This window comes from Cavia porcellus, unplaced genomic scaffold (assembly GCF_034190915.1).
Source record: "Cavia porcellus strain 051 isolate PalLab524CR breed Dunkin Hartley unplaced genomic scaffold, mCavPor4.1 scaffold_13, whole genome shotgun sequence".
NCBI classification, from domain to species: domain Eukaryota; kingdom Metazoa; phylum Chordata; class Mammalia; order Rodentia; family Caviidae; genus Cavia; species Cavia porcellus.
Window position 1 is genome coordinate 27,353,863 of NW_026947496.1, and position 24,717 is coordinate 27,378,579.

The 24,717-nt window shown below is 41.4% G+C and overlaps 1 protein-coding gene across 2 annotated transcripts; it reads left to right on the plus strand.

Annotated features, from left to right (window-relative positions):
- The first annotated feature begins 3,403 nt into the window (after positions 1-3,403).
- On the plus strand, positions 3,404-22,882 carry Nrsn1 (neurensin 1). 2 transcript variants are annotated; one of them, XM_005003283.4, is made up of 4 exons: positions 3,410-3,549; positions 5,302-5,370; positions 10,461-10,658; positions 21,105-22,882. In XM_005003283.4, exons 3-4 carry the CDS (start codon positions 10,470-10,472, stop codon positions 21,501-21,503), a joined length of 588 nt encoding a protein of 195 aa, XP_005003340.2. In that variant the 5' UTR covers positions 3,410-3,549; positions 5,302-5,370; positions 10,461-10,469; the 3' UTR covers positions 21,504-22,882. The 2 variants fall into 2 exon arrangements, with proteins under 2 accessions (XP_003468813.2, XP_005003340.2); XM_003468765.5 differs by lacking the exon at positions 5,302-5,370 and having other exon boundaries at positions 3,404-3,549.
- Positions 22,883-24,717: the final 1,835 nt, after the last annotated feature.

Genomic DNA, 24,717 nt, shown 5'->3' on the forward strand with positions numbered 1-24,717 from the left:
CTTCTTAACCTTCCGAACATGCTAAGCCACAAAGCATAGATTCTCTGCAAACCTAGAAACTGGCTCTCAGAAATGGCTTAATAGAATTTCTCAGCCACAACATTTCAGAAAATGTGAAATTGGATCTTGATCACTGGGATCTTGGCATCATCGTTAAGTAGAACAAAGCAGACAGACATCTGTTCTGTCTGGGCACATGGAGAGCATACTAATCGTCCTGCTATGGAATACAAGGCCTGGCCTTGGACAGCCACAGCCAGACAGGAGCAAAGGTGTTCACCATTGAGGTGCCCAGGGATTGCAGGCTTCATCCTTCATGGAGTGAGTCCTTTCTCCTTCACTTTGTCTTACAGATCTGGATCCCAGGAACTAGCCTGGGAGCTGAAGCTGCAAGCTGAATCTTGTACTGTTCACTCCCCAAACTGTCATGATGCCTTCTTCTCTCCTCCAGAATTCTTGTCCACCTGCCAAAGCCCAGCTATGAGTCCACATCACTCATTGACTAGTTGACTTATTTACCAACAATGAATAATCTTTAAAAATCAATGTGCTTGTTAACATATGGAAATCAAAGTATACTGTAAACACATCCTTTCTTTGGAATGCTCACAAGCCTTACTGGAAAGAGCAAGTAGATTTACAAATCATAACATAAAGAGGAGGAAAAACCTACCAGTATCTTTAAGACAGATACCACTGGATATAATAGTGATCAACATAAAGAACAACAAGTTACATTCAAGCATGTCAAAGAAGAGCTCACTGGGGATGCTGACACTGGAAGCACTGGCAGCAGGGAACTAGTTACAGGGGAAAAAATAGAGAGATTCATGTGTGAAGAACTCCAGATAGGTTCAGTCTGATGAGAAGTGGGTATAAAGGGAAGTCATAAGATAGGAGGGTAGGACGGCAGTTTGTGGTCAAATCACAGCACCCTTTCTGAAAAATAACCCAAGAAACAACCTCCTCTGACCCTTGTGCTGCACCTTTTTTTTTTTACAACATTTCTGGTTTTTAATTTGCTCTGTGTGCTCCAAATGGCAGACATTCAACCTATGTGTGTTGAATAATGGATTAATAAACTATTCATTGTTAAATGTCTCCATACAATATAACCCAGGAAAATTGTGTGTACTGTGGCCCAAGTCAAAGTTTAGCTGTTTCCAAGTAATCATTTCTGTCACTTAATGTTTGCAAAATAAATAAAAAGAAACTACAATTTGTGTAAAGCAAGATAATGGTGATGATTCACATGGCAAGAACATTCACGTGTGTCTGAGTATGTAAACCATACCTTACTCTATCTCACTAATTAAATGACTTTGGGTTGAGTGAAAGCAAAGGCAAATGTGCTCACGGATTTGGAAGAACTGTGTTTCCTCTATTCTCCTGGATAGGCATAGGCCAGAAATGGCACAGTTACAAATGAGTCTGGCAAAACAAGAAATAAAGCAAATGAGAAGTGTCTGAGAAATTTAGACTTGAGATTACAAGTTGAAAATACTCATAGATTCTTACAATGCTTAGGTAAATAATAGGAACAAAACAACAATAATAAAAATAATACAACTCTACAATGTATAGCGTACTTACTATATATCAGATATTGTAATAGATGCCGTATGAATATAAACTTATTTAATTCTTATTATTGCCCTATGGAGCAGGTATTATTATAAACATTTTGCAGATGAAAGAAAACAGCCTATAAAAGTGGCAAAATAACTTGAACAGAGTTGAATAGTTAGCAAGTAGCAAGATTAAAATTCAAGTCTGTCTGATTTTAAGTCTTAACTAGACTACATTTCTAAGTAGAAAGATACCTTAGCAAGACAGATCAGGACAAAGCTAAGCATGGTGGTCCATACCTTAAGTTCTACCATTCTGGGAGGCTGATCCAGGTGGATCTCATCCTGGGCATTTTAGCAAGAATGAAATACTGCCTCAATGAAAAAATGTAACAAAGGGGTGAGGTGGAGATCAGTGTCAAGGCCCTGGGTTCAATACCTAAGAGACTGAGAGAGAAAACTGTGAAGGGAGAAAAGAGAAGGAAAGAAAGCACAGGGCACTTACTAGGCACCAACATATACACAGAAATTATCCACGCCTCTACAGCCCCCCGAGTTTTGCATACGTGCTGATCTTTATGAATTTTCAAGGACAAGGACACATACACACTCTAAGAATGAGTAGGTGTTCACCTGACCCACACACTGGGTGTGAGAAAAGCAAGCTAACAAGGAACATCTCAAAACTCATGAAAAGTGCAGATTGGGAAGGGAAGAAGAAATAATTGGCACCTACAGGCTTAAGTGGTGTTGAAGAGGGCAGGGGCTGAGTTGTGAACCCAAGGGACAGGGAGCACAAAGCTATCCATGACCTCTGTGGCCTTCTCAGCAATTGCTCAGCCTCTGCTCCGCTGTGCTCTGCTCTTTAATAAGAGCAGAGCTGCTTTGTAAGCTTTTGCCTGAACTTCAGTTTGAGGTGAGGAAATTACCCAGCAAAGCATCACTTATGCCTTTAATCCTCTCTAGGAGGTCGACTTGTAGCCTGCAATCCACTTCTCACGTTTAGTAGTTGTGTGACCTTCAGCAAGTAATTGTGTGTCTGCTGTGGGGATTAAGTGATCTAATATGCACGTAGTAAATATATATGCGAAGTACCTAATGCAATGCCTGGCAGAGGCTAAGCACTGCCACTATTATTTAGCATGGCCAAGCATACCGGAACGCTCTCAGTAAAGTGACAAAAGGCCTCTTACCAGGGTCTGCACAGAGCATCCTGCAGCGGGGGCTACTGTACCTGCACACTAGCTTGCCTGTTTCAGCGCAAGCCTGTTTCTGAGACCCTAGAAGGGTTTTGCCTCAATGCATTTCTGTTTTGAATATCATTCTGTAATTCATTTCCCTAGTCTCTCATTTCAGCCATGCAGTCTGCTTGGCGTTGGGGTCAGGAGAGAAGTCAAATTTAGGCTTAGGGTTAGCGATACCCAAGGCCAAAGCAAGAGAAGGTTTGGGCAGCTGGACAGACCTTAGCCAGCCTCGCCTCTTGTCCCTCGCGTGACAGAAAACAAGGACAGGCGCCTCTGCACATCTCAAACCAGGTGACGGTGGAGGAGACACGCAACAAGTCTGTACGCCTTCCCATTCATTTAGAAAAATACTATGAAGCCCGAAACCGCTTGTGCAAAAAAAGAAACCAGTGCGTAAACAAGGTGCCCAGGCCTGGGGAGCTGCAGAACAGCCTCGCTACTGATATCCGGAAGTGGGGGAAATGGGGAGGGCGGGGCGCCTCGGGCCCCGCCCAGCCTGGCCGGTCCACTCTGGGCCCGCCTACGCACCCCCCCTGCCGGCAGTCAGGCCCCTCCCCTTCGGTGGCAGCGGCTGCGCGGGCACGTGGGCGCCAGTGTCAATCACGTGCGGGTTGGGCTCCGCGGGGCGCGAGCGGCGGGGGCGGCGGCGGTGGCGGCGGCGGCGATGGGACCCCGGCGAGAGATCTGCGGCTAGACTGGCTGCACTTGCTCCACGGGTCAGGGGATCGGAGGGGCAGGTAAACTGTGCGCAGCCCAGGGCGCTTCCGAGTTCCAGGTCTTTTCCCAGCTCGCCAGATCGCCCTCTCTTCCCTTCCTTCTTTGCTTTTCCTTCTTCCCTCCTCACTCACAAATATTCTTCTCTGTCTCTCCCTCTCCCTCCCAGCTCTGTCTTGTCCATGTTTATTCTATGCACATATATCTCTACAAAAGCCATGCACATTGCCATCCGTGAAAACATAATAGGGGTCGCTAACCCCATGCTTTGGTGGTTTGTGATTTGTGTTATGTAAGAATGTGGTGGGGGGCTTGCACGTCTAAAAACTTAAGAGTTTCCTTCCTGGGAGAAAAGAAAAGTTCTACATTAGGTAAGACTAAAATGGAAAGTATATTTGGAGTATGCAAAGCTGATTGACTTATTTCCCAGACTGAATGGAACCCCCGCCTAACCCTCCCCAGTTCCGTGCCATGTCTGAAGTTCTTTAACCGTTTGGATCTCAGAAACTACTGCTTTGTGTTGTGAGAAAGGGCCTTTAGGTAGGGGTCAGGCCAAGGTTAGTGACCTTAGAGAACACAGTTGGAGTGGAACAGACAGGGTTTGCTTAATTGGTTCCTGGCTGTGAGCGGAGACGTCTTCAGTACCTTGGAGAGCTCTCTGGTCTCCAGACTGGCCACCGCCACTGCTGAAGGCTTGAGTGCAGTAACTTCCTTCAGACAAAACCGGGAAGGCGACAGTTAACAGAAGGGACATTTAACTGAAAGAGGCAGAGAGAAGGGTAGAGACAGGAGCAGGCCAGAAGAAAGGGGAAAGATAACAGAAAGAAGAGAAGGTGGTGAATGGAGTGATACAGAGTCGCCTTACTTTCTTATATTTATCCAGAACCAGACTGTTAATATCCTTTCCCACATCTGCTCATGTATCACTCAAACTTTGAAGACAGAGGATTAGGTCTTGAAGAAGGCTTAGGTCTGCTCTATATAGACTGACTCTGGACATCCTAAAAACAGTACATTTGATCTCTGCTGGGCTAACTTACCCTGACACTTTGAGTTCTGCCTAAGAATGAGGGTCTGTCCTCCAGAAAGAATTTTAAAAAATCTCTCACTTTCTCTCCAAATACGGCCCTAGCCATTTTATTTCACAGAACTAGAGTAATGTAGGAAGATATAGCTGGCAATGGCTTCTTAATTAAATTTTGCAGGGGAACCTGTTTTTCTTAGGCACATAGGAAGTAAATTGATCATGATAGGGAAAAAATGGATATAGGAGTAAAATTAAGTCTAATGAAAAAATTGTCCAAAAATCCTTATTAAAGATATAACACATATAAATATCAGAGAACACAATGACAATGAGACTCATTTATTTTACAATATAATGGAACAAGCCCCATAAAACTCAATTCTGGAATATCTAGTAAGCTAATATCTTTCTATTTTGAATTTGTAGAATACAAATAGATCATACCATTAACTAAATAGGACCTAGTTACATCAAAGTAAAAGTAGCATTTATATCATGTGCTATAGTTTAGAAAACCCTTTTGACTTGTCATCTCATTTACTCTGCAAATTATAACAGAAGTCATTAAAACTTTATAAAATGTAAGTTAGACTTGTTTTTTATTTTCTACTGTTTGCTTTTCTACTCTTAAGCAAGAAACTGTCAGTATTTTGTCAATATTAAGTGCTTTTTGTAGGACAGATTACAAGCTTATGAAATTTAGATTTTGATTTGAAGCACATCTGCAGAACTTTTTGTCCTTAAATAGGGTTGAAGAATGTCCTGCTGAAAAGAACAGTTAAAAAGTAAAGAACCGCAGAGGACAAGGAGTTCAAAGGTAAGCCTTCACCTTACCACATGCAGAAACCTAAGGACCTGTGGTTTCCATGTAGAAATAGAGATTTGAAAAGAGAATATAGGTTCTTTTTCTCATCTCATGTTTGCTTTGGACTTTAGTTATGTTGACAAAAATGTATATCTTGAATTACAGTAGTTACTAATGAGTAAGATAATTATGCATCATTACTCTGCCTGTACAAAATAAAGATAGCTACTCTCTAACTTGGCATTTTTTAAAAAACTGATACTACAGAACCATGATTACTACATCTATGATAGATAAGTAAAATCTCTCTGAAGTGATCCACTGGTAGAAGAACATTTCAGGTTTTAAAATGAGGCCAGTATAATTCCCAGATGCCTGGCTGAGAAGTGAAGAAGCTGTTAGCAGTTTCTTGTGCCTTCCTGTGTCCACAGTGGACCCAGTGGAGCCTGTTAAGTGCAGTGAACTTGGTTCAGACTTGGATAAGTGGCCTAAATGACTCACGTGCCCATACCTTGTGTCTTGCAGTGCTGGCCCTGTGGAAAAGTGGCCCTAATGGGAACTTCACTCTCATTATCTCAGAATTGTTTTGAGGGAGAGAAAAGCAATATGAAAAATTGAAGAATATTTCAGAGTGAATAAATAGAACAGGGCCTGGGCCTGGTCCCACAACTGACTCATACATAGAGCCTTGGGAAAACACTCATCCTGTCTGTACCTCAATTTGCTGCCTCGCGTCTCTTAAGGAGACCACAAGGACAAATAATGTAATGTCAGTGGTGTTCTTAGAGTCTCGTGAGGCATAAATACTCATTTCTGTTTTCATGACTCTGAGTGTTGTTAAAGTAAAAATCAAACTGCATGTACTGTATTCAGTTGAAGTTCAGATTTCCAGCACATTAATACCACAGTACATTGGTACACATAGTGATCACAATAGCACACATATGGGTTTGTCTGTCTGGTAAAGCAGTTATTCAAAGGAGTCTCAGCATTTGACCTCTCACCATTTTGGTACATTTATAGCTTCTTGAGTGTATCTCTAACCCAAGAGTCAATTTAAGGGACCCTATGTCCTCACTGAACTTTATAACCATTTTCCCCTTGGTGATTTAAGTGAAGATTCACTTTAAAAGAAAGTGTTAAAAAAAAGTAAAAAAAAAAAAAAAAGAAAAAGAAAAAAAAGAAAGTGTAAGCTACTCATTAGGTAAGTTACTATTAAGTATTTATGTTAAGAATGTTGGTATGCTGTTTAACATATTACTTTAGTATCTGTTGCCCAAAATAGCAACTCCTGGGGTCATGCATATTCCCAGAGACAGTTACTTGGAATTCACTTCTGTGTAGGCACCATCCCACACATAGCAAATTCTGCAGAAACATTGAAGGAAAGAATAAAAGATGAAGGATTACTACCCAGACTATCATCCTCATCAGTCCTGTAAGACTCTGTGCAAGGAAGTTTCAAAGTTCTGGAGATTAAAGACATGAACAAGACAGAAAAATCCCTACCCCTCATGGAGCTTATACTCTATCATGTGTATGTTCTATTAGACTGATACCCTTAGAGTATCAGGTAGTAACAAATGCTATGAAGAGAAACAGATTTGGATGAGAGGATGGAGAGCAATGGAGCCCTGATATTGAGATATTCTGTTTGCAGAAAACCTCTCAGAAGAATTTAGGAGGAGCCCTCACTGTGATTTTCTCCTTCCAGGGGTCTCTGGGGCCCAGTAGGTGTGCCACATTACTAAGAATTGGTTATACATTAAAGGTACTGCTGTGCCTGAAAGTGAAATATTTGGGATAGGCAGATAATAAAAAGAAGGAATCTATGGATGGACCCTGCTTTAGCTCCTCGAAAAACCTCCATAGAGAATAAAAACAGCTTCTCCTTCATAGAGACAGAACCCCCTACATGGATATTTGTGCTGCACCATGATCCCAGGCCCTCTGGGAGGATGCAGCAGGCTCCAGTAAGCAGCTCTAAGATGTGTGCTGATACAGACACTTCTAGGAAATGCTAGTCACCCTCCAGTCATGTAATTCCCTTGGATGTTAAGGTTTTTCCTAAACAAAGCAGCCTGCTAATATCTGCCATTAACTACAGTCATGGGTTTGCCATTACTGGTAGAGCTGCTGCTGCCTAGCCATGGAAACACAGCCTCCAAACTCTAGTGGATCCTTGCTCCACAAGAAAACGCTGACCATGTTGAAAAGCCTTTGCCTGGCCTTCCTCATATGTCTCAGGCTAGTTTACTAGGCACCATGTAAGAATTGCCCGCCTCTTAAAGTGACTGTGAAGTGATCTCATGCTTCCCCTTGATGACACCAGAAGTGGCAGTCGGCCAAGAATGGTCAAAGTATAATATTCTCCATACTGGGACAAAAAGCTTCTGTTGTAAAAATTCTGTTACTGTGCAAAACCATTACTCTAACATGTTGTATTTTAAAATCCATATACTTAAAAGTGTTCATTTTCCTCCAGGACTGACTCTCAACTAGTTACATCTTTGGAAGATGTATGAATCCTCTCAGATACACAGGGATTGCTATTTTAGGTCACATCCTGATACTGAAGTTATGTCTTTAAGCAGCATACAAACATTCACTCTACTTAATAACAAATAACTGCCCTAACTAGTAGGCTACATTTCTGTTTAAGTTGAAGCTTCATACATACTTGAGCTAAAAGTTTGGAACTGACAGTCACTGAGGATGCCAGAGGAGGTGGGAAATCAGTTGTTCATCCAACATAAAGTAACTGATACATCCTGTAGTTCTGTAGCAAAAAGACAAATCCTAGAAGACTACATTGGAAAGGAATTAGAGATCAGTCTGGCCCAATCATTTTGTTTTAAGGGCAATGGAATCATAGCCCAAAGAGATTCATGAGCTTCTCTGCAATCTCATGCACCATAAATTGCATATCAGAAATTGGCTTTCAAGTCTATTCTGTGCTCTATGCATTAGCCCAAGGCAGGCCATGTTCTTGTTCCTGCTCTGCACCCTGAAGAAAAAAGTGAAGCTCCTCAAGATTCCTCTTCCTGAATTACCCAATATCAAATGCTATTCTGACTTAGTGTATGGGCTCAGGCTCAGAAACATTTGTTTTGTGATGTTTTCTATGTGTTTTTCATTTTACCCATGTGTTTTAAAGTTGAACTACTAACTCTCAATTTACAAAGCTAAAGAATTTCACTTAGTTTGCTGGAAACCAGCTGTGCAGAGATTGAACACCATGTGTCAGTAGATGCGTGTTGGAGCTCTGCATTAAAGCCCAGTCCTGAGGAAGCTGGACCTTGGTGCTGAGGGAAGACAAGTCCCACTATTGCCACGAGGGGTGTTTTTATCCCCATTTCTGTTCTTTTGTCATGTTAAAGTCTCTAATGTTTAAAAGAAAAACTTAGCACACACACACACACATATATATATATATATGAGTTGGTTCTGACTATGCAAGTATGTGATTCAGTCCTTGTTCCTGCTTATTATATTAATTGTCATCTTTCACCCCCTCCCTGACTCACAGCTTAACCTTTAACAAAATGATTTTTCCATGCCTCAGTTTCCTCAATGACAAAGCAGTTAGTAACACCAAGGGCATCTTCCCTTGAGTGAATCTTTTTGTTAGAATACCTTGAAGGTACCTTTTAAATTATTCTACTTACATATCGCTGGTAATAGGCTCTTATTAATCATCTTCATTGTATAATAATTAAACAGAAAGTACTGAAGAGCTCACCTTGGCACTCAAGAAAACAAGGTAACAGTCTTTTGATCTGTCAGAGGTTGCTGCTCTAATCAGCCAAAGTACATGCTAAAATCTTGACTTCTTGTGAAGTAATACTCTTCTGAATGCTTAAAAGGTCACCAAAAAAGGTACTTTAGCCTCTCCTTCTGTCTCTTCCTGGGCTATTTCTCTAGATGGCAGCTCTACCTGGAAGAAGAAGGTACAGTCACCCTATGTCACTCTGACCAGCAGCTAAAAAGAGGGGGCAATTGGCTACCAACAGTCTCACAAACTTACATCATTGTTGTTAGATTAGGACCCCATTATCTTGAATTTGACTGCCTTTCTAACCATTTGTGGCCATAGGTACACAATTATGAGATGTTCTTAGGGGTTCAGTGTGTGCCCACAGGACAGGGAAAGGTTTTCTGTGCTGGTCCCATGATTCTGTCCAACCAAAATAAGTGGCCATGCTGGGATGTTTGATAGAACCATCAGTCAGTGTTTTCACTGACTAATGAGCATTCCTAGTTGGTTTCTTGTTTACCTAATTGGAAACACTTAATATATTTCTGTTGGCCTAGATTATAGCATAATCCAAGTTCAGAAAACAGAACACACAGGATAGACCAAAATTACTTCCCCCTCAATTATTCTTTCTTCTTTAATCATGAATTATTAATGAAATATGTAGAAATGCCTTTCTTTAGTGGTGCCAATTGCATCCAGTCAAGTTGAAATTTCCATCTTAAAAAAGGTAAAAGCCCCAAGCAGCCCACTCAGAGAATAGCTTCCTTCAACAACTTTCCTACCTCTTTTTTTATAGTAGGCACCATGGAAAATACTAAAAGACTGGATCTGCACTCTCAATAGCCTGCTTGACACCTATGTGGACAGATGATAATTGAGACATATGCTGTTAGAATTAGTACAGTGTAAATTATTGGCCTGACCATTTGCAATTAGTAAAGCACGAAGCTTAAGTTGCTCAGCAGTTTTTAAATACATGAGATCTGAAGGCAAATCTCAATCTTCTCAGAGTAATCCAATGTGGATTCCACAAGAGGTCATGATTAAAAATCTGAGAGTATCTCTTTGAACCTTCAGCATGTAAAGACTTCTTGTCAAAGCAATGAAAACCTCCACCCCCTTTTTGCAATCTCTCATGTGCCTCATGCTTATATTTTTTGCATAATTTAAGTCACCAGTGCTGTTGTGTCCCATTTCATTTATAGAGAGCCAAAGTGCTTTTTTCTCTTATGAAAGGTGCAGCAAGCTCCCATGAGTCAGCCTGGTTTTCCACACTTAATATGTCTTCTGATGCTCAAGCCAGAGCCCAGGGGGCTGATCTATCTGGATGCTGTCTTTCCAGCTGGGAAGAATGAGTTCCTGTAGCAACATCTGTGGGTCCAAGCAAGCACAGGCGCCTGCCGAGGGTGGGTACCAGCGCTATGGTGTGCGGTCTTACCTGCACCAGTTCTATGAAGACTGTACAGCCTCCATCTGGGAGTATGAGGATGATTTCCAGATCCAGAGGTCACCTAATAGGTGGAGCTCGGTATGCTGGAAGGTGAGGAAAAAGCACTTGTTTTGAATATTGGATGTGGTAAATACTGCTGATACAGAGAACTAAGTGGTTTGGTACTGTGTGTGTCACTCATGGTGACCCTGAATGCATATTTCTTCCTTTAGGAAACGAGATGCTCAGCCTTGGATCAAAGTATGCCTCTGTGCACAACATAATTGCTGTTGAGCAGGTTAAACATGAGTAGGCACAATTGCCATGGTAATTATTATTAATATTGCTAACGTTATTCATGTGCCACTAAATTCACCAACCGTGAAACCACCCATAAGCAAATACTCTAGCCTACCTTACAAGCTTGGTAGGTATCATTTGACAAATTGCAACAGTTATTAAAAAGAAATAATTAGGTAGTTAGAGAAAGAAAATATTAAAACATGGTAGAATGATCAGAGTACCAGCTCTGTGATCTGCAGCTTTCTAAGGTGCCCATTAAACAGTGGATTCGGTCTGTCAGCAAATAATTAGTGAGCACACACTGTGTGTCAGAGAGCTTGGGTAGCTGGAGATTAAAGCAGTAAATAGGAGAAGAAAAGGTCCCTGCAGTCTATCCTGAAAAACTCCATAAATAGATAAAGTCCACAGTGCAAGATCAGGGAGTGTCAAGCGCTAGAAAGGGAAATCAGTCAAGATAAGAGGAAAGAGAATGATAGGGACCAGAATTTGGATCTACTGAGGCTAGAAAGCCCTTGGAAGAGATAGTATAGGGAATATGAACATATTCCAGGAGGAGAAGAGGGAGAAGACCCTAAAGTTGTCTGGCTGAAGGTCATTCAGGCTAAGAAAATAGCAAGTCCAAAGTATCTGAAGGGGATGAGGAAGAGATCCAGTCTACATGGAATGGAGTAAGAAAAGAGAGAGGCAGTGAATTCAGAAAAATACCTATCAGGCATGGGTGATTTCTGTAGCATCTTCGAGACATCAGTGAATACTTGAGATTTTACTTCAACAGACATGTGAAGCCACCCAAAGACAAGAAAAAAAGCACAACATTGATACTTTAACAAGATATTTCTGAATACAATACAGAAAATAAAGTACAGAAGAGCAAAAGTCAAAGCAGCCAAATTAATTCAGAGGCTGTTAAAATACCCAGGAAGAGATAATGGTGGCTTAGATGAGTGGTTTAAGTGGAAAGGTGGAAAGTAATCAGTTTATCATGAAGTTTAAAGGCAGAGCTTCCAGGATGTGCTAATGAACTGGGTTTGGAACACAAGAAAAAGAGGACTCAAGCATGAGTCAACTTTCAGCCAGAGCTGTGTAATGAATAATGTTGTAGTTTCCTAGGATAGATAGGAGACCAGGAGAAACCAGGTGTGTGATTCTGGCTATGCGTCATTGCAGGTGCATGTTAGACACCCAAGTAATGCTTTCTAGATGCCATTGAATATATCAGTATGCATCTCATGGAGTAAAAGCTAGTGATAGCTAGAATGTGTCAGACTAATTGAGACCATCTAGGAAGAGAGTGTGGACATAGAAGATATATAAGGTAGATATTAATTTTGATATAAATGTTATTCTTAAGTGCTATGGTCGCTGACATTCAGAATATTCATGTAGACCCAAAATATCGATGGTTGTGTGATTGTGAAGCTGTTAAATTCATCAGTGCCTAGCTATGAAATTCCCAATAAATCACCAATTATCCCATTCAGATTTTAATATTTTCTCCCTCCTATTTTACACAAATAATTTCCAAAAGTATTTATTTCCTGTAGCACTGGACTTGTGTCAGGGAAAAAAGTCCAAAGTTTTCACCCTCAAACACTCCAAGAAAAAACAAGTTTTGATCTATATCCTAATCATTAACCACTAGTACCATGGTGTCAGGCTGGGTAATCTAAGGACCAACTGTCTTGGAGATCTTTTCTCCAGCAAGGAAAGAAACTGATGGTTCTTCACTTCTTCCTTGGGATTATGTGTGAATTCATTCCAGTGGTTTACAATATGCTTTGCAGCAACAGAGAAAAAAGAACAAGTTATGTATTTTCTACTGTGACTCTTTTTAATGTTTTTCTTTCATTTCACATTGCATCTGTAAGTGATCGGAGATACCAGTGCCCCTTTCCTCTCTTCCCCTGTGACTGGGTGCTAGAGTCTTTGGTCTGTTCTTGGGCACTGAGTTCACAGCACCTTAGTAGGACTCTGCCCTTGAGCTCCTAACTAACGGACTTGATGAGAACAGAGATTGGGGTCAAACGGGCCTGAGTTACTCTGGCTCCCTATCAAAGGCTTCTACAAAACACCTGTCTCAAAGTACCATTTTTTCTACATGAGCTTAACTCTTCACTAGGCATTAGAGAATGCAAGGCATATCTTTACTTCTAATAAGTGATTTTATTAAGTGACCTTATTAAGTGATTTTATTAAGTAAAATAGAAGAAGTGAACAGAGATTGTTGTAATGCACTGTGCTGACTGCTGTCCTCAAAGTTGTCACGGTATTTACTGGGAGCCAAGGAGGGTTGAAGGAGAGAGAGGAGTGCATGCCTGGTGCAGCCTGACGAGGAAGTGGCTCACAGAGCTGACCTCATGCTCACAAGCATAAATTGATGTCCCAGAGGAAAGGAATGTCATCCCAGCTTAGGGTACTGGTTAAGAGAGTCAGGCACATTTGGAGACTATAGATAGTGCTGCACAGCTGCAGTAACGGTTTACAGGTTTGGGAAGAGCATCAGACATGGACTAGAAATGCAGACAAGAGCCAGGTCACAGAGGGAATTTGAAAAGCCCTCCTTTAGAAATGGCTCCTAAACTCTCAACTTGAGTACAGTGAGGGTTAAGATAATAAATTTGGACTTTCCTGGAAGTGTCAGAGAATACCTCATAATCTGGTGTCAACAGAGAGAGAGAGAGAGAAAGAGAGAGAGAGAGAGAGAGAGAGAGAGAGAGAGAGAGAATGTGTACTGCCTCAGCCATTTCCAGTTTAATTCCTGTTCCTAAGGTGCTTCCTTCTGTGAAACACTGGGATTTGGTTGTGTCTTCCACTCATTATTTCTGCCCAAGCTCAAACAGACTAGGGTGGATTCCTTCCTCTCTTTGCACTGGGTGTTGACTAAGGCCATCGCCACTAGACACTTGATTGTCCATGCAGCACACAGCCTCTACCTACAGGTACCAGCCCAGTCTTTTCACCTCAGGAAAAAAAAGAGCCGTCCTTCCTCACCTTAGCATCACCCTCCTCCTTTCCTTCCCTTCGTGCCATCTCAGAAGTGACTCAGAGATGCTAAAGAAGACTTAAGAAGAGAAACCATGGGGTCATCATCATTTTTTTTTTGTTTTGTGGTGGTTTGGTTTGCTTTGGCTTGACTTGGTTTGGTTTGGATTGACTTGGTTTGGCTTGGCTTAGTTTGGTTGTAAGGTACTAGGTATTCAGCCCAAAACCTTCATAGTGAGCCACACCTGACCCATTTTTAAATTCTTTTGTTGTTGAGACACAGTCTTGCTAAGTTGCTAATTTTCCAAGGCTTGTTTTTAACTTGCAGTCCTCTCGCCTTGGCTCCCAAAGGGCTGAGATCAAGGCATACACCACCATGCCCAGCTTACCTCAGATGACACTTGAAGAAAGGTCTTAGAAGTCTGGGAGCTTAGGAGGCTGAGCATTGAGTGAACTAAGTTGGATGTGAGGATGATTTGTGTCACTAAAGGAGTAAAGTAGAGGAAAAGAAAAATCTAAGAGAATCTTCAGAAGTAGAATCAATAAGATTTAATGACCTGCTCCCTGGGAATGTGAGGGGAGACTGTGTCTGGGTGACTGGAAGGATCACTGAGAGATAAGAAAGAGGCTCCAGGTCCCATTTCAAATATTCAGGTTCAAGGAGTCTGGGACTTCTACCAGTCCCCCCACTCCCTGACGGATATGTGGTCTAGAACACAAAAGAGCAGGCCAGGCTGGAGCTGGAGATTGAGAAGTCATAGGTAACAGTAGTTGTGAAGCCACAGCCCCAGGTGACCACTGGACAGAAGGGATCTCTGGCAGGTGGAACAGCAGATGGGAGACACCACTACCTAGGTGGAGGAAGACTGGGGAACTGAGTCAGGTGTGGCCAGGACCCAGACCTCAGCTTTCATAAAACTCGCTGCCATCACTGCAGCAGATGCCACTACTCAGCTCACAGCCTGCAAAGAGGTCACAAGCAGCCAGCAGAGCTGATGCAGAAGCAGCATCCAGTCTTCACTCTCAAGGCACTTCCGTTGAATAACCTCCAAGCCAGATGGCCGCTATTCCAGCCCCATCCAGCCTGTCCCCACAGGCAGCTCTTCCCTTCCTAGTAATTCCCACTTCCATAAGTCATTACTGCTCTTCCATGCCAGAACAGCTGTGCCTGCTGTTGCTGGCTTCACTCATCTTGCTGCAGTCAGCTCATTCCCAGACCCCACTAGCCCGCTGAGGACCAACAGAGACATCCTGATCCAAATAACCACCATCTCTGCTTGCAGGCCCAGCAGAAGGATTTCAGGAAACTGAGTTCTCTTCCCTATCCAACCCTTCTTTCCATGGGCAGGGACTGAGTTTGCATATAACCTCTGCCCAGGAGAGACTCACAAGTCACAGCCTCAACATTGTACCTGAATCTGCTTTGGAATTTGTCATGTCCTGGCAAGGTCCTTCTGGCTCGTCATCAGGCTTGACCTCACTACATTGTTCCAGCCCCTTGACATGGCCCTGCAGAGAGAGCTGTTTTGCCCTCTTAGCCTTTTAAATTATCTCCCTTGAGCAGTTTTATTTACTCCCATTTTAGAATAGCCTTCCTCCTATTAGACCCAAGGTTACTTCAACTTAGTACAGTGTCTGAAGATAATTTTTATGATCCGCAAGGGAGTCACTCTCCAAGTCTTTATCTCTCCCTCAATTCCATCATGGTGCCTGGATTAAGCTGGTGCATCCCAACTTCCCTCTTCACCTCCACAGTGGACTCAGGAAGATTCAGAAGCAGTCTCCTTGTCTGCATCCCTCATGCCTACCACCCCAAGCTCTCCCCATCTGCTTTAAGAGGCTTGGAGTCCCTCCGTAGGCACACCGCCCAGAGGTGCCCATGAGACTTGACTTCAGAGTCAGTATCCACTTCACTGCCTCCCTTCTTCCTGGGATATGCTGATGGAAATAGAAAAGCAAGCTGACTCTGGCTCTGAGGGGCTACCTGCTTCTAGTTCTCAAAGTGAGCAGGAGTCCCACCATCTGCAAGCCCTGTTTGCCTTTTAGCTTCCAAATCAGATTCGAAGAGTGAATTTCCATGCAATGCACAGCTCAACCAAGCAGCAGACTGTGCAAAGAATCCGGTATCTGGCTCCACACTGAGCAGTCTGGGATCTGGGGTCCGTAGGTCAGGAGTATTTATAGCGCTTCAGGCCAGAAAAATAGCTGTGGGGAGAGAAGCAAAAGCCAGGGCTGAGAGCATGGTCCCCACATGCTCTAAGCTCAGTTACTAGTTGACTTGTAGCCCGCTGCCCTCGGTTTTGAGAATGAGTGCCAGCTCTTGAGGAGGGAGATAATTTAACAACATAGGAAGCATGTCACCATGGATATCTAAATTAATTTAGTTTGCTCCTTCAGTTTTCCGATGTGAATCATTTTCAAGAAGTTATAAATAATGGTTAGCCTCTGAAGATGAATCTACTCGCCACTATTTTTAGAAAATACAGAAAGCAATCCACAATGTTACACAACTCCACTTGCCTGCAGTACTAATCTTATTACGTAGGACAGTTTTTATTTTTTAGAAGACATCATGTTGTCTCTATTTTTCAATTTCTTTACAATATTACAAAAAAGGAGATTTGTCTGTATATTTGCATTTCAAGCCCCCCCCCCAACCTTCTTTTTGGTACCAGTGATCAAACTTATGTCCTTGCACTTGCCAAGCAGGCACTTATGCCACTGAGCTAAATCCCCAAACAAAACCCCTTTTGAAATTAAAAGAAAATTATTAGAAAAGGAATATATAAAATGGTAATTCGCAGCATGTATTCAGTAGAAGAAACATGGATGGAGTTGAACAGACGTGAAGTAGAACGTGCCTATGTCACCTGCTAACTGTGAGACCCTGAGCAGTGCTTCTTTGGCCAAATAAACTTCAGCTTTTGACAGATGAAATGAAAATAAAAATACTGCCTTTCCTAAGATGCTTATCAAGACTGAATGAAACTACATTTAGCACTATACAAAGGTCCCAATAGATGCCCAATAATACTGTTTCCCTTTCCCAGGGTGATGTATTTATGGATGTATTCTCCTATTGACCAATCCCCCTTTATTAGAGTATTAGTCATAAAATTTATGAAGTAATTACATACATTTTAAATAGTCAAGATTAAATCGTGTTATGCATTTGGTAATTTTTCAAGCCCTGTTATTCTAACAACAATTAGGTACAAGAGGAAACGAAAAAGATTTGTTTAAGAAATTAGTAACTGGGCTGGGGTTGTACCTCAGCAGCACAGCCTCTTACCTGGAAAGCGCAAGGTCCTAAATTCAATTCTCAGGATGAAAAAAAATCAAAAACTATATTAACTATCCTTTGTTCCAGATGCTAAACAGCCATTTTAATGCTGTTACCAGAGTAGCATAAGAATTTTATGAGATGTATTTCCAAATATTAACAATGATAAATTCTTACTAAAATTCATTAGTTAGCCAAATACAAATTCTTTTTAAAGAGAAAAAAATAAAAACCAATGATACAGAATTTCAAAACAAGATAATAGGAAATTAACAATGGTTAATATATTATGCATTGTTACCTTCAAAGTAGTTGTTCAGATTACAAGATACAGGCATGAATGATTGATCAAACAATATTAGCACAAATCACTTTTTGAATGAACTAAGGGAAATCAATAGTATAACTATCTTAGCTATCTTTTGTGTGTGTATGTATGTATGTACATATATATGTATTTGTTGTTTTCCTTCTTTTCTCCTTTCACTCATCACAGTTGTTCTTTCCTTTAAGCAGTTTGTTTCCCTTTCATAATGCCTATTATAGATTTTGGACCTTACTTACTTTTACAGTTTCTTACAGAAGGGAGATAATACAATATTTACACGTATGAGTCGATTTATTTCACTTATGAGTATGGTTTCTAGTTGCATCCATTTAACTATAAAAGCCTCAAGTTTACCATTTTTCTTTTGCTGTGTGTTTAAATCTTTTTTTGTTTTGTTTTACTTAATTTGAAAACTAAAAAACAATGAAAACAATGATACAGAATTTCAAAACAAAATAATAGATTAACAATGGTTAATATATTGTGTATTGTTATCTTGAAATTAATTGTTCAGAGTAGAAGATTTAAGAATGAAAAGTTATCAAACCATTAAGAACTGTTGTTTTTGATGAACAGGTGCATACTATAGTTATCTTATCTTGTATCTTTTCCCTTCTTTGTTTTCCCCTTTCCCCTATTCCAGTTGTTCTTTCCTTTTGATCAGTTTCTTTCTCTTGCACGTTCACAATAAATATTGTACATTTCGGATCTTATTTTGCTCTTTCAGTTTTTACATTAAGGAGACAATATGATATTTGCATACATGTGTCTGATTTATTTCACTTACGGTATGATCTCAAATTGCATCCATTTATCTACAAAAGCTTGAAGTTTATCCTTCTTTATAGTTGAGTAGTACTTCATTGTATAAAATACCACATCTTTTTTTTATCCATTCCTCGGTTGATAAACATTTGAGTCATTTCCAGAATTTAGCTAAGTTGTGCTGCTAATAAACATGAGTGCACATGTATCACTGTGGCATTGTTTTCAATTCTTCTGGGGAAATGCCCAGAAGGGGAATAACTGGATTGAATGGGACATCTAATCATAATTTTTTGAGGCATCTCCACACTGATTTCCACAGTGGTTGTGTCAGGCTACACGCTCACCAGCAGTGGAGAAGTGTTCCTTTTTCCTCCATTAACATGTGTTACTGGTTGATTTCTTGATGATAGCCATTTTTTTTTCTAGAGTGAAATGAAATCTCAGTGCTGTTTTAATTTGCATTTCTCAAATGACCTGTGAAGTTGAACATGTTTTCATAATTTATTTGCCATTTTTATTTCTTCATCTGAGAAGTGTGTATTCATCTCAGATGACCATATTTGGATTAGAGGGGCCTGATTTTTTTTCGCAATTTTTTATATGCTCTGGATGGAAACCCTTTATCTGAGGGACAGTTGGCTAAAATTTTTTACCATTCTGAGGGTTTTCTTTTCACTCTGTTGGTGATTTCTTTTGATGTGCAAAAACTGTTCAATGAGATGAGATTCCAGTTATTGATTCTTTGAAGTAATTCCTGTGTAGTTTGATATTTGTTCAAGAACTTTCTCCTATCAATGTTTTCAAGATTTCTAACTACTTTCTCTTCTAGTAGGTTTAGTATTTCTGTTTTAATATTTAGATCTTTGATCCATTTTAACTTTAGTTTAGTGCATGGTGATAGACATGTGTCTAGTTTTAGTCTTTAGCCTGTGGAAAGCCAGTTTTTCCAGCACCATTTATCAAAGAGGCTTTCTTCCTGTGGGTATGTTTTGTCCCTTTGTAAAAGATAAGGTGACTGTGTTTTTAGTTGTGTCTACGTCTTCTAGTCAGTTCCATTGATCCTCAAGTCTGACTTTTTGTTGTTGTTGTTGCTGTTTGGTTTTCAGATTGTTTTGTTTTGTTTTGTTTTTCCAGTACCATGCTGATTTTATGCATGGCATTTTTAATGCTTACAACAGCTTTCCAAGGTAGGGATAATTACCATTTGTCATTTTACACATGGGAAAATCAATGATTACAGCATTTCAGCAACTTTCATAATTTAAGTACCAAGCGACTATGCTGAGCTCAAGGCTGAGTCTGTTCTTCCAAACATATGAGTTCCAACCATCAAATAGTGCATCACTTCATATTTCTAATATGTTGATTTCAATAGAACTTTACCTAATGCAGTTTTCTCTCCATCTGCTACTCCTAAAATCGGGTAAAAGAAGCACATGCATGAGCACACCTCACATAGCATAAGGAAGAGATGGAGGCAGAACCCAGGGCTGAAGTCAGCTCTTGGGCTTCCAGTCCTACCGTGACAACTTGCCAACCATGTATCTTTGGACTGGTGACTTCCCCTCTACAAGTAAGGAAATGTCCTATATACAAGGTATGATTAAAAAATACAGTCAGTCTTTAAATTTTAAAAATTTAATTAAAAGATACATTGCTATGAATCCCCCTCAAAGGTTCCCTCTCACTTTAGACACACTTACCCGGTTGTTCTTTATGTTTTCTGAAGCAGGTCCGGAAGTCCTCTTTCACAAGTATCCATAGTTGCACTGTCGCAGCTACTCCAGTGTCCTGAATTGATTCAAAATATTGACCTTCCAGGGTCATCTTAACTCTGGAAAAGGCCAAAACCCACATGGTGCCAGATACAGTGAAATAAGACAGACAAGGACATACCACAATGTTTTAACAATCCTGCCTTTCTGTTGGATGACACTCAGCAGCAGCACTCACCGTATTTTTTGCTCATTCTTCATGAAGACATGACAAGATTTCCAGAACTACTTCAGAAAGTGGCAAGAACGATGGGATAAATGTGTTTGAATTAGAAGTACTTTGGAGGGGATTAATGGTGAGGTCTCTTTTAGCATAATAAGGTTTATTTTTAATTTAAGCACTCATCATACATTTTGATCATACATTATGAGAATATGTCTTTCATGTGCAGTCATAAACTGACCAATATGGATCCTTCCCCATTTACTCAGAAATGGAGTCAATAGTGGAAAGAATTACTAGAGTCACCAAGGACATACCTACTTTTGTACATATCTATGTGTTAGACTGAGTTTGTTTCCCATTACAGTGAAAGAGCATGATGCCTCAGCACCAAAGTGAGAGAGAGAATGAGAAAGGATGAATTATAGAATGGGGTTTTGGCTAAGTGACTTGAAGAAAGATCTAAGGACATGAGAATTCACTCTGGATTTTCAAGGATGTATCTATGGTTGGATATTAGCCATAAAAGCTACAGTACCATAAAAGATACTGTGGCATTAGCCAAGAGAGAATGGTTTAGTATTTTTTGACTTGCACACTGATCCTGTTTTGGTATGTGCTAGACGAGATCACATAGTGACCTTGTGTTATCTCACTCCACTCTGCTCATACAATGACCTTGGATGAGCTATGATGTGTCCAACACAAGAACCACAAGTCTCCCATGGCTCTCAGGCAGCTTTGAGCAACACCCAGCCCCAGAGATTGCAAAATGGACCAGCTTCTGGGAGTTAGTCCCCAAGATCAATGAGCAAAGCAGAGTTTGTCCCTCAAAATATGGTGCTTGAGATCCAGTACTGCAGCTTCCTGTTGGTGTTAAGATCCACTTTCTTTTTTAACCTTCCAGCTGAGGGAAAGCCTGAGCCTCACTTATGCATCTTGCTTCTTTCTCTAGGTCGGACTCATCTCAGGCACAATCTTTGTGATTCTTGGATTGACTGTGCTGGCAGTGGGCTTTCTTGTGCCTCCCAAAATCGAAGCCTTTGGCGAAGCAGATTTTGTGGTGGTCGACTCACAGGCCGTGCAGTTTAACAGTGCCCTCGACATGTGCAAGCTGGCAGGGGCAGTGCTGTTCTGCATCGGAGGGACGTCCATGGCAGGGTGCCTGCCGCTGTCGGTGTTCGCCAAAAGCTACTCCAAAGAAGAGAAATTCCTTCAGCAAAAGTTTAAAGAGCGAATCGCAGATATCAAGGCCCATACCCAGCCCATCAGTAAAGCTCCAGGCCCAGGGGAGACAAAGATTCCAGTTACTTTGTCCAAGGTTCAAAATGTCCAGCCTCAGTCAGCAACCTGAGGCCTTTCGCACCCCAGCCATCTCCCTTGTGGCTCACACACCTGGGGAAAAGGAGCGCTGGCTTCTGAGGTGACAACGATTTGATGGCAGCTCACCCAGGGCTGTTTGCCAAGGGGCACAGAGTGTGGACAGGAGCCCGTATGTTCTTGGCCCCGGTGACTTTGGGGACAGCAGTGCCGCAGTCTCCTGCCTAGTGTAGTCAGCTGCTTTAGGCAGATGCTCTGTGCCCACCAGGAGCCCCTCTGGAGCTTCTCTTTCAGATTTCGTGATCTTGTCTGGTTTCTGGTGGTGTTTAAAGTGCTCACTCATTCGACCAGCTAACATGGTCCGTTTTGTTTTCTGATAGTTGGTTTTTCTACTCCCTCCTGCGTGGTGCTGTCTCCTACCGGTGTCTTTCTGTGTGTAAGATATTGTCGTGTTGTGGTCACAGAAACCTGGACTTCCCTGATTTCGGTCTGAAGATTAGTCTTTTAATTACATCTTATCATGAAGTTCCAGAGATTAGACACAAATGTTTCGATGTTCTCCATAAATCTTTGTGTTTTCTTCAGATTTTTTTCCAATTTAAAAAACTAAAATTGCCAACTTTAGAATTTTGGTGAAAAAAACTAATATTGAAAGTATACGTTTATGCAGTACCTGAAAGCACTGTATTTAAAACCCAAGAAATTTGAATTCGTACTACTAACTGGCCGTGTGATTTGCAGGAATCATTTTGCTTCCTAAGTCTCATCTTCCCTGTCTGCATAATGGGAATCTAAGGACCTTCCCTTCTCAAATACCTGCCATTCATTTCTGCTGAATGTCTTCAAGCCTCTCCACCACGGAGGTTTGTTATCCTGTGGTTGTCATCACGAGGGTTGTTTTGTTTTTTGTTTTTTGTTTTTTGTTTTTTCAGAATTGGACTCCTGGAAATCACTGAGTTTGCAGTGTTCACACTATGGACCCTTAAATAGCAACTCCAGCAGTTTATATAATGCTATCATATTTTTATAAAGACAACAGTCAGCATCCTCAAGGAAGAAACCCCTCGAGGATATTAACCTGAAACGAGGTTTTTGCTCCTGAAGGTGTTTTATTCCCCAGCAAGATGCCTTTCTGATGCCATATACTTTGATTAGTCTGTGAAATTAAGTTAGGCTAAAGAAAAGCAAAGGTATGATCTTAGTGTTCCATCAGAATATGTGTCACCTTAGAGTTCTGTCTTTTTTTTCCTTCTTCCTTACTAAATAAATAAAATACATGATTAAGACGAACCTGAAGTTCATGGTCATCCTTCACCATGACTGTTTACCCTCTGAAGTGTAATTTTCCATCCTGACACTGAGTACATCTGATATTTCCCTGGATAAATGGAGAATAAATGAAGCAATTAGTGACTCCGTGTGGGGTGTTTATTTTGCACCATCCAACATGGCGTGGGGAGCAGACGAGCATCCTACAAGGGCACTTGGCTAAGTTTTGGAGAAATTGGTCCATCCCTCCATCCTGGCTAGAGGGGAACCTCCTGGAAAGGCTAATGTCATTCTGGTCTTCAAAGCCCACAAGTTTGTGCATCATGCTCAACAAGTCTCCAGCTGGCTTCTGGCCTGTGTATCAGTGAATCTTGGAGAATGCACCTTGAGTTTTTAAAACCTCCAAAATGAAAAATAATGGCTGGTGCAGTCTGGGGACCTTCAGTTTAGCATGATCATGGGCCTGGATTCTCAGAAATTAGTAGTTTGACTCTGTTGAACAGCCTTCAAGCACTGCTCCAACTTGCACTGAAATCATCAGGGGCAAAGCAGTGCAATTGCATGCTGGGAATGGGGTTGGGAGGGGCACAAGTGGACAAGATTAGAAAACATGCTGTCTGGGGTCATGTCTGCATAAATGTGTGGCAGGATGCAGCCCTCAGGTGACATGGCCTGCAGAGGGTGAAGTCCCCAAGCCGTCACGGATCTACTGGACCCCCATCTCCACTAGCCAGGGCTCCTCCAGTAAAGCCTTCACCCTCACAGGGTCAAGCTGTGTCACTTTAAGCAGGATCTGTGTGGCCAGAAAATGATTCTCATGTAGGACAGAGGCCACTTTTCTAACCTCTCCACTTCTTGAATGAAATCCCGTAATTCAGAATTACCTACAAATGTAACCCTCTTTCATACGACCATCTGCTCCCCACCAATGCCTACGTTTCGTTGTTCAACATTTTCACTCGGTCACTTTTCTGCCTCTCTTTATAGGAAGTCGAGTCCCCTCCCCAAGGTGTAAAATTACCTGTGCTAGAGATTCCCTGCCTTCGTGATGCTGCACACAGCGCCTGCTACCAGGACACTCACTGACTCCTAAGAGAAATAAATGTTACATGGCTTCTCTTAGAAAGAACCCAAAATATAAAAAAATCTAAGGGCAAAATAAAAGATGGACACAAGTAATAAGGAACAAGGAGATCATTTGCAAACAGGAAAGAGATCAGAGATAAAGACAGGACAGGTAAGCACAAGGTCCTGAGTTTGATTCCCAATATCAAAAAAAAGGACAGGAAAGAGAAGAGACATAAAAAGAATGAAGTGTGTTATATACACCAGCTGCCCACAATGCATGTCATTGTTGTGTGCCACAAACATGCACTGATACATAATAAAAGAATAGTGACTTCAGAGGTCCTGTGAGCAGCAACTTCCTATCCTCCCCTCTATCCCTCTATCCCCCTCTGGCTGTGTTCCTGCACTTGCCAGGTACCCCCACCCCAGTCAAACGCAGCCATTTTTGTCTCCCCAGCTGTGCCTGCACTTCCGTGTCACTCTAGCACCACTCACTGTTCCTGTTCCCCTAGCAACAGCTATCTGCTCCTTGTCTGGCTTTGAATGAATCGATCAAGGCTGAATGGAGAAATGGCAGCAGAAAGAAGAGTTTGCATGAACTGAGTGGGAGGCAACTTTGAAGCATTTTACAGATATTTATTAGTTCACTTAATCTTCACAAAAGCTCTATAAGCCCAGAACGGTTATCATATGCCCCATTTTACAGAGGAGGAGGGATAGGCAAAGAGAGGGACTACTTGTCCACAGGAACTTGGAAGGATGGAAGCAGAGCAAGATTCATCTCCAAGCACACTGGCTTGGAACTGGTAAGTTTTCTGCCTCTAGAGATATGTTCTCTCTACTCTCTCTGTCTCTCTGTCTCTCTTTTTCTGTCTCTCTTTCACACACACACACACACACACACACACACA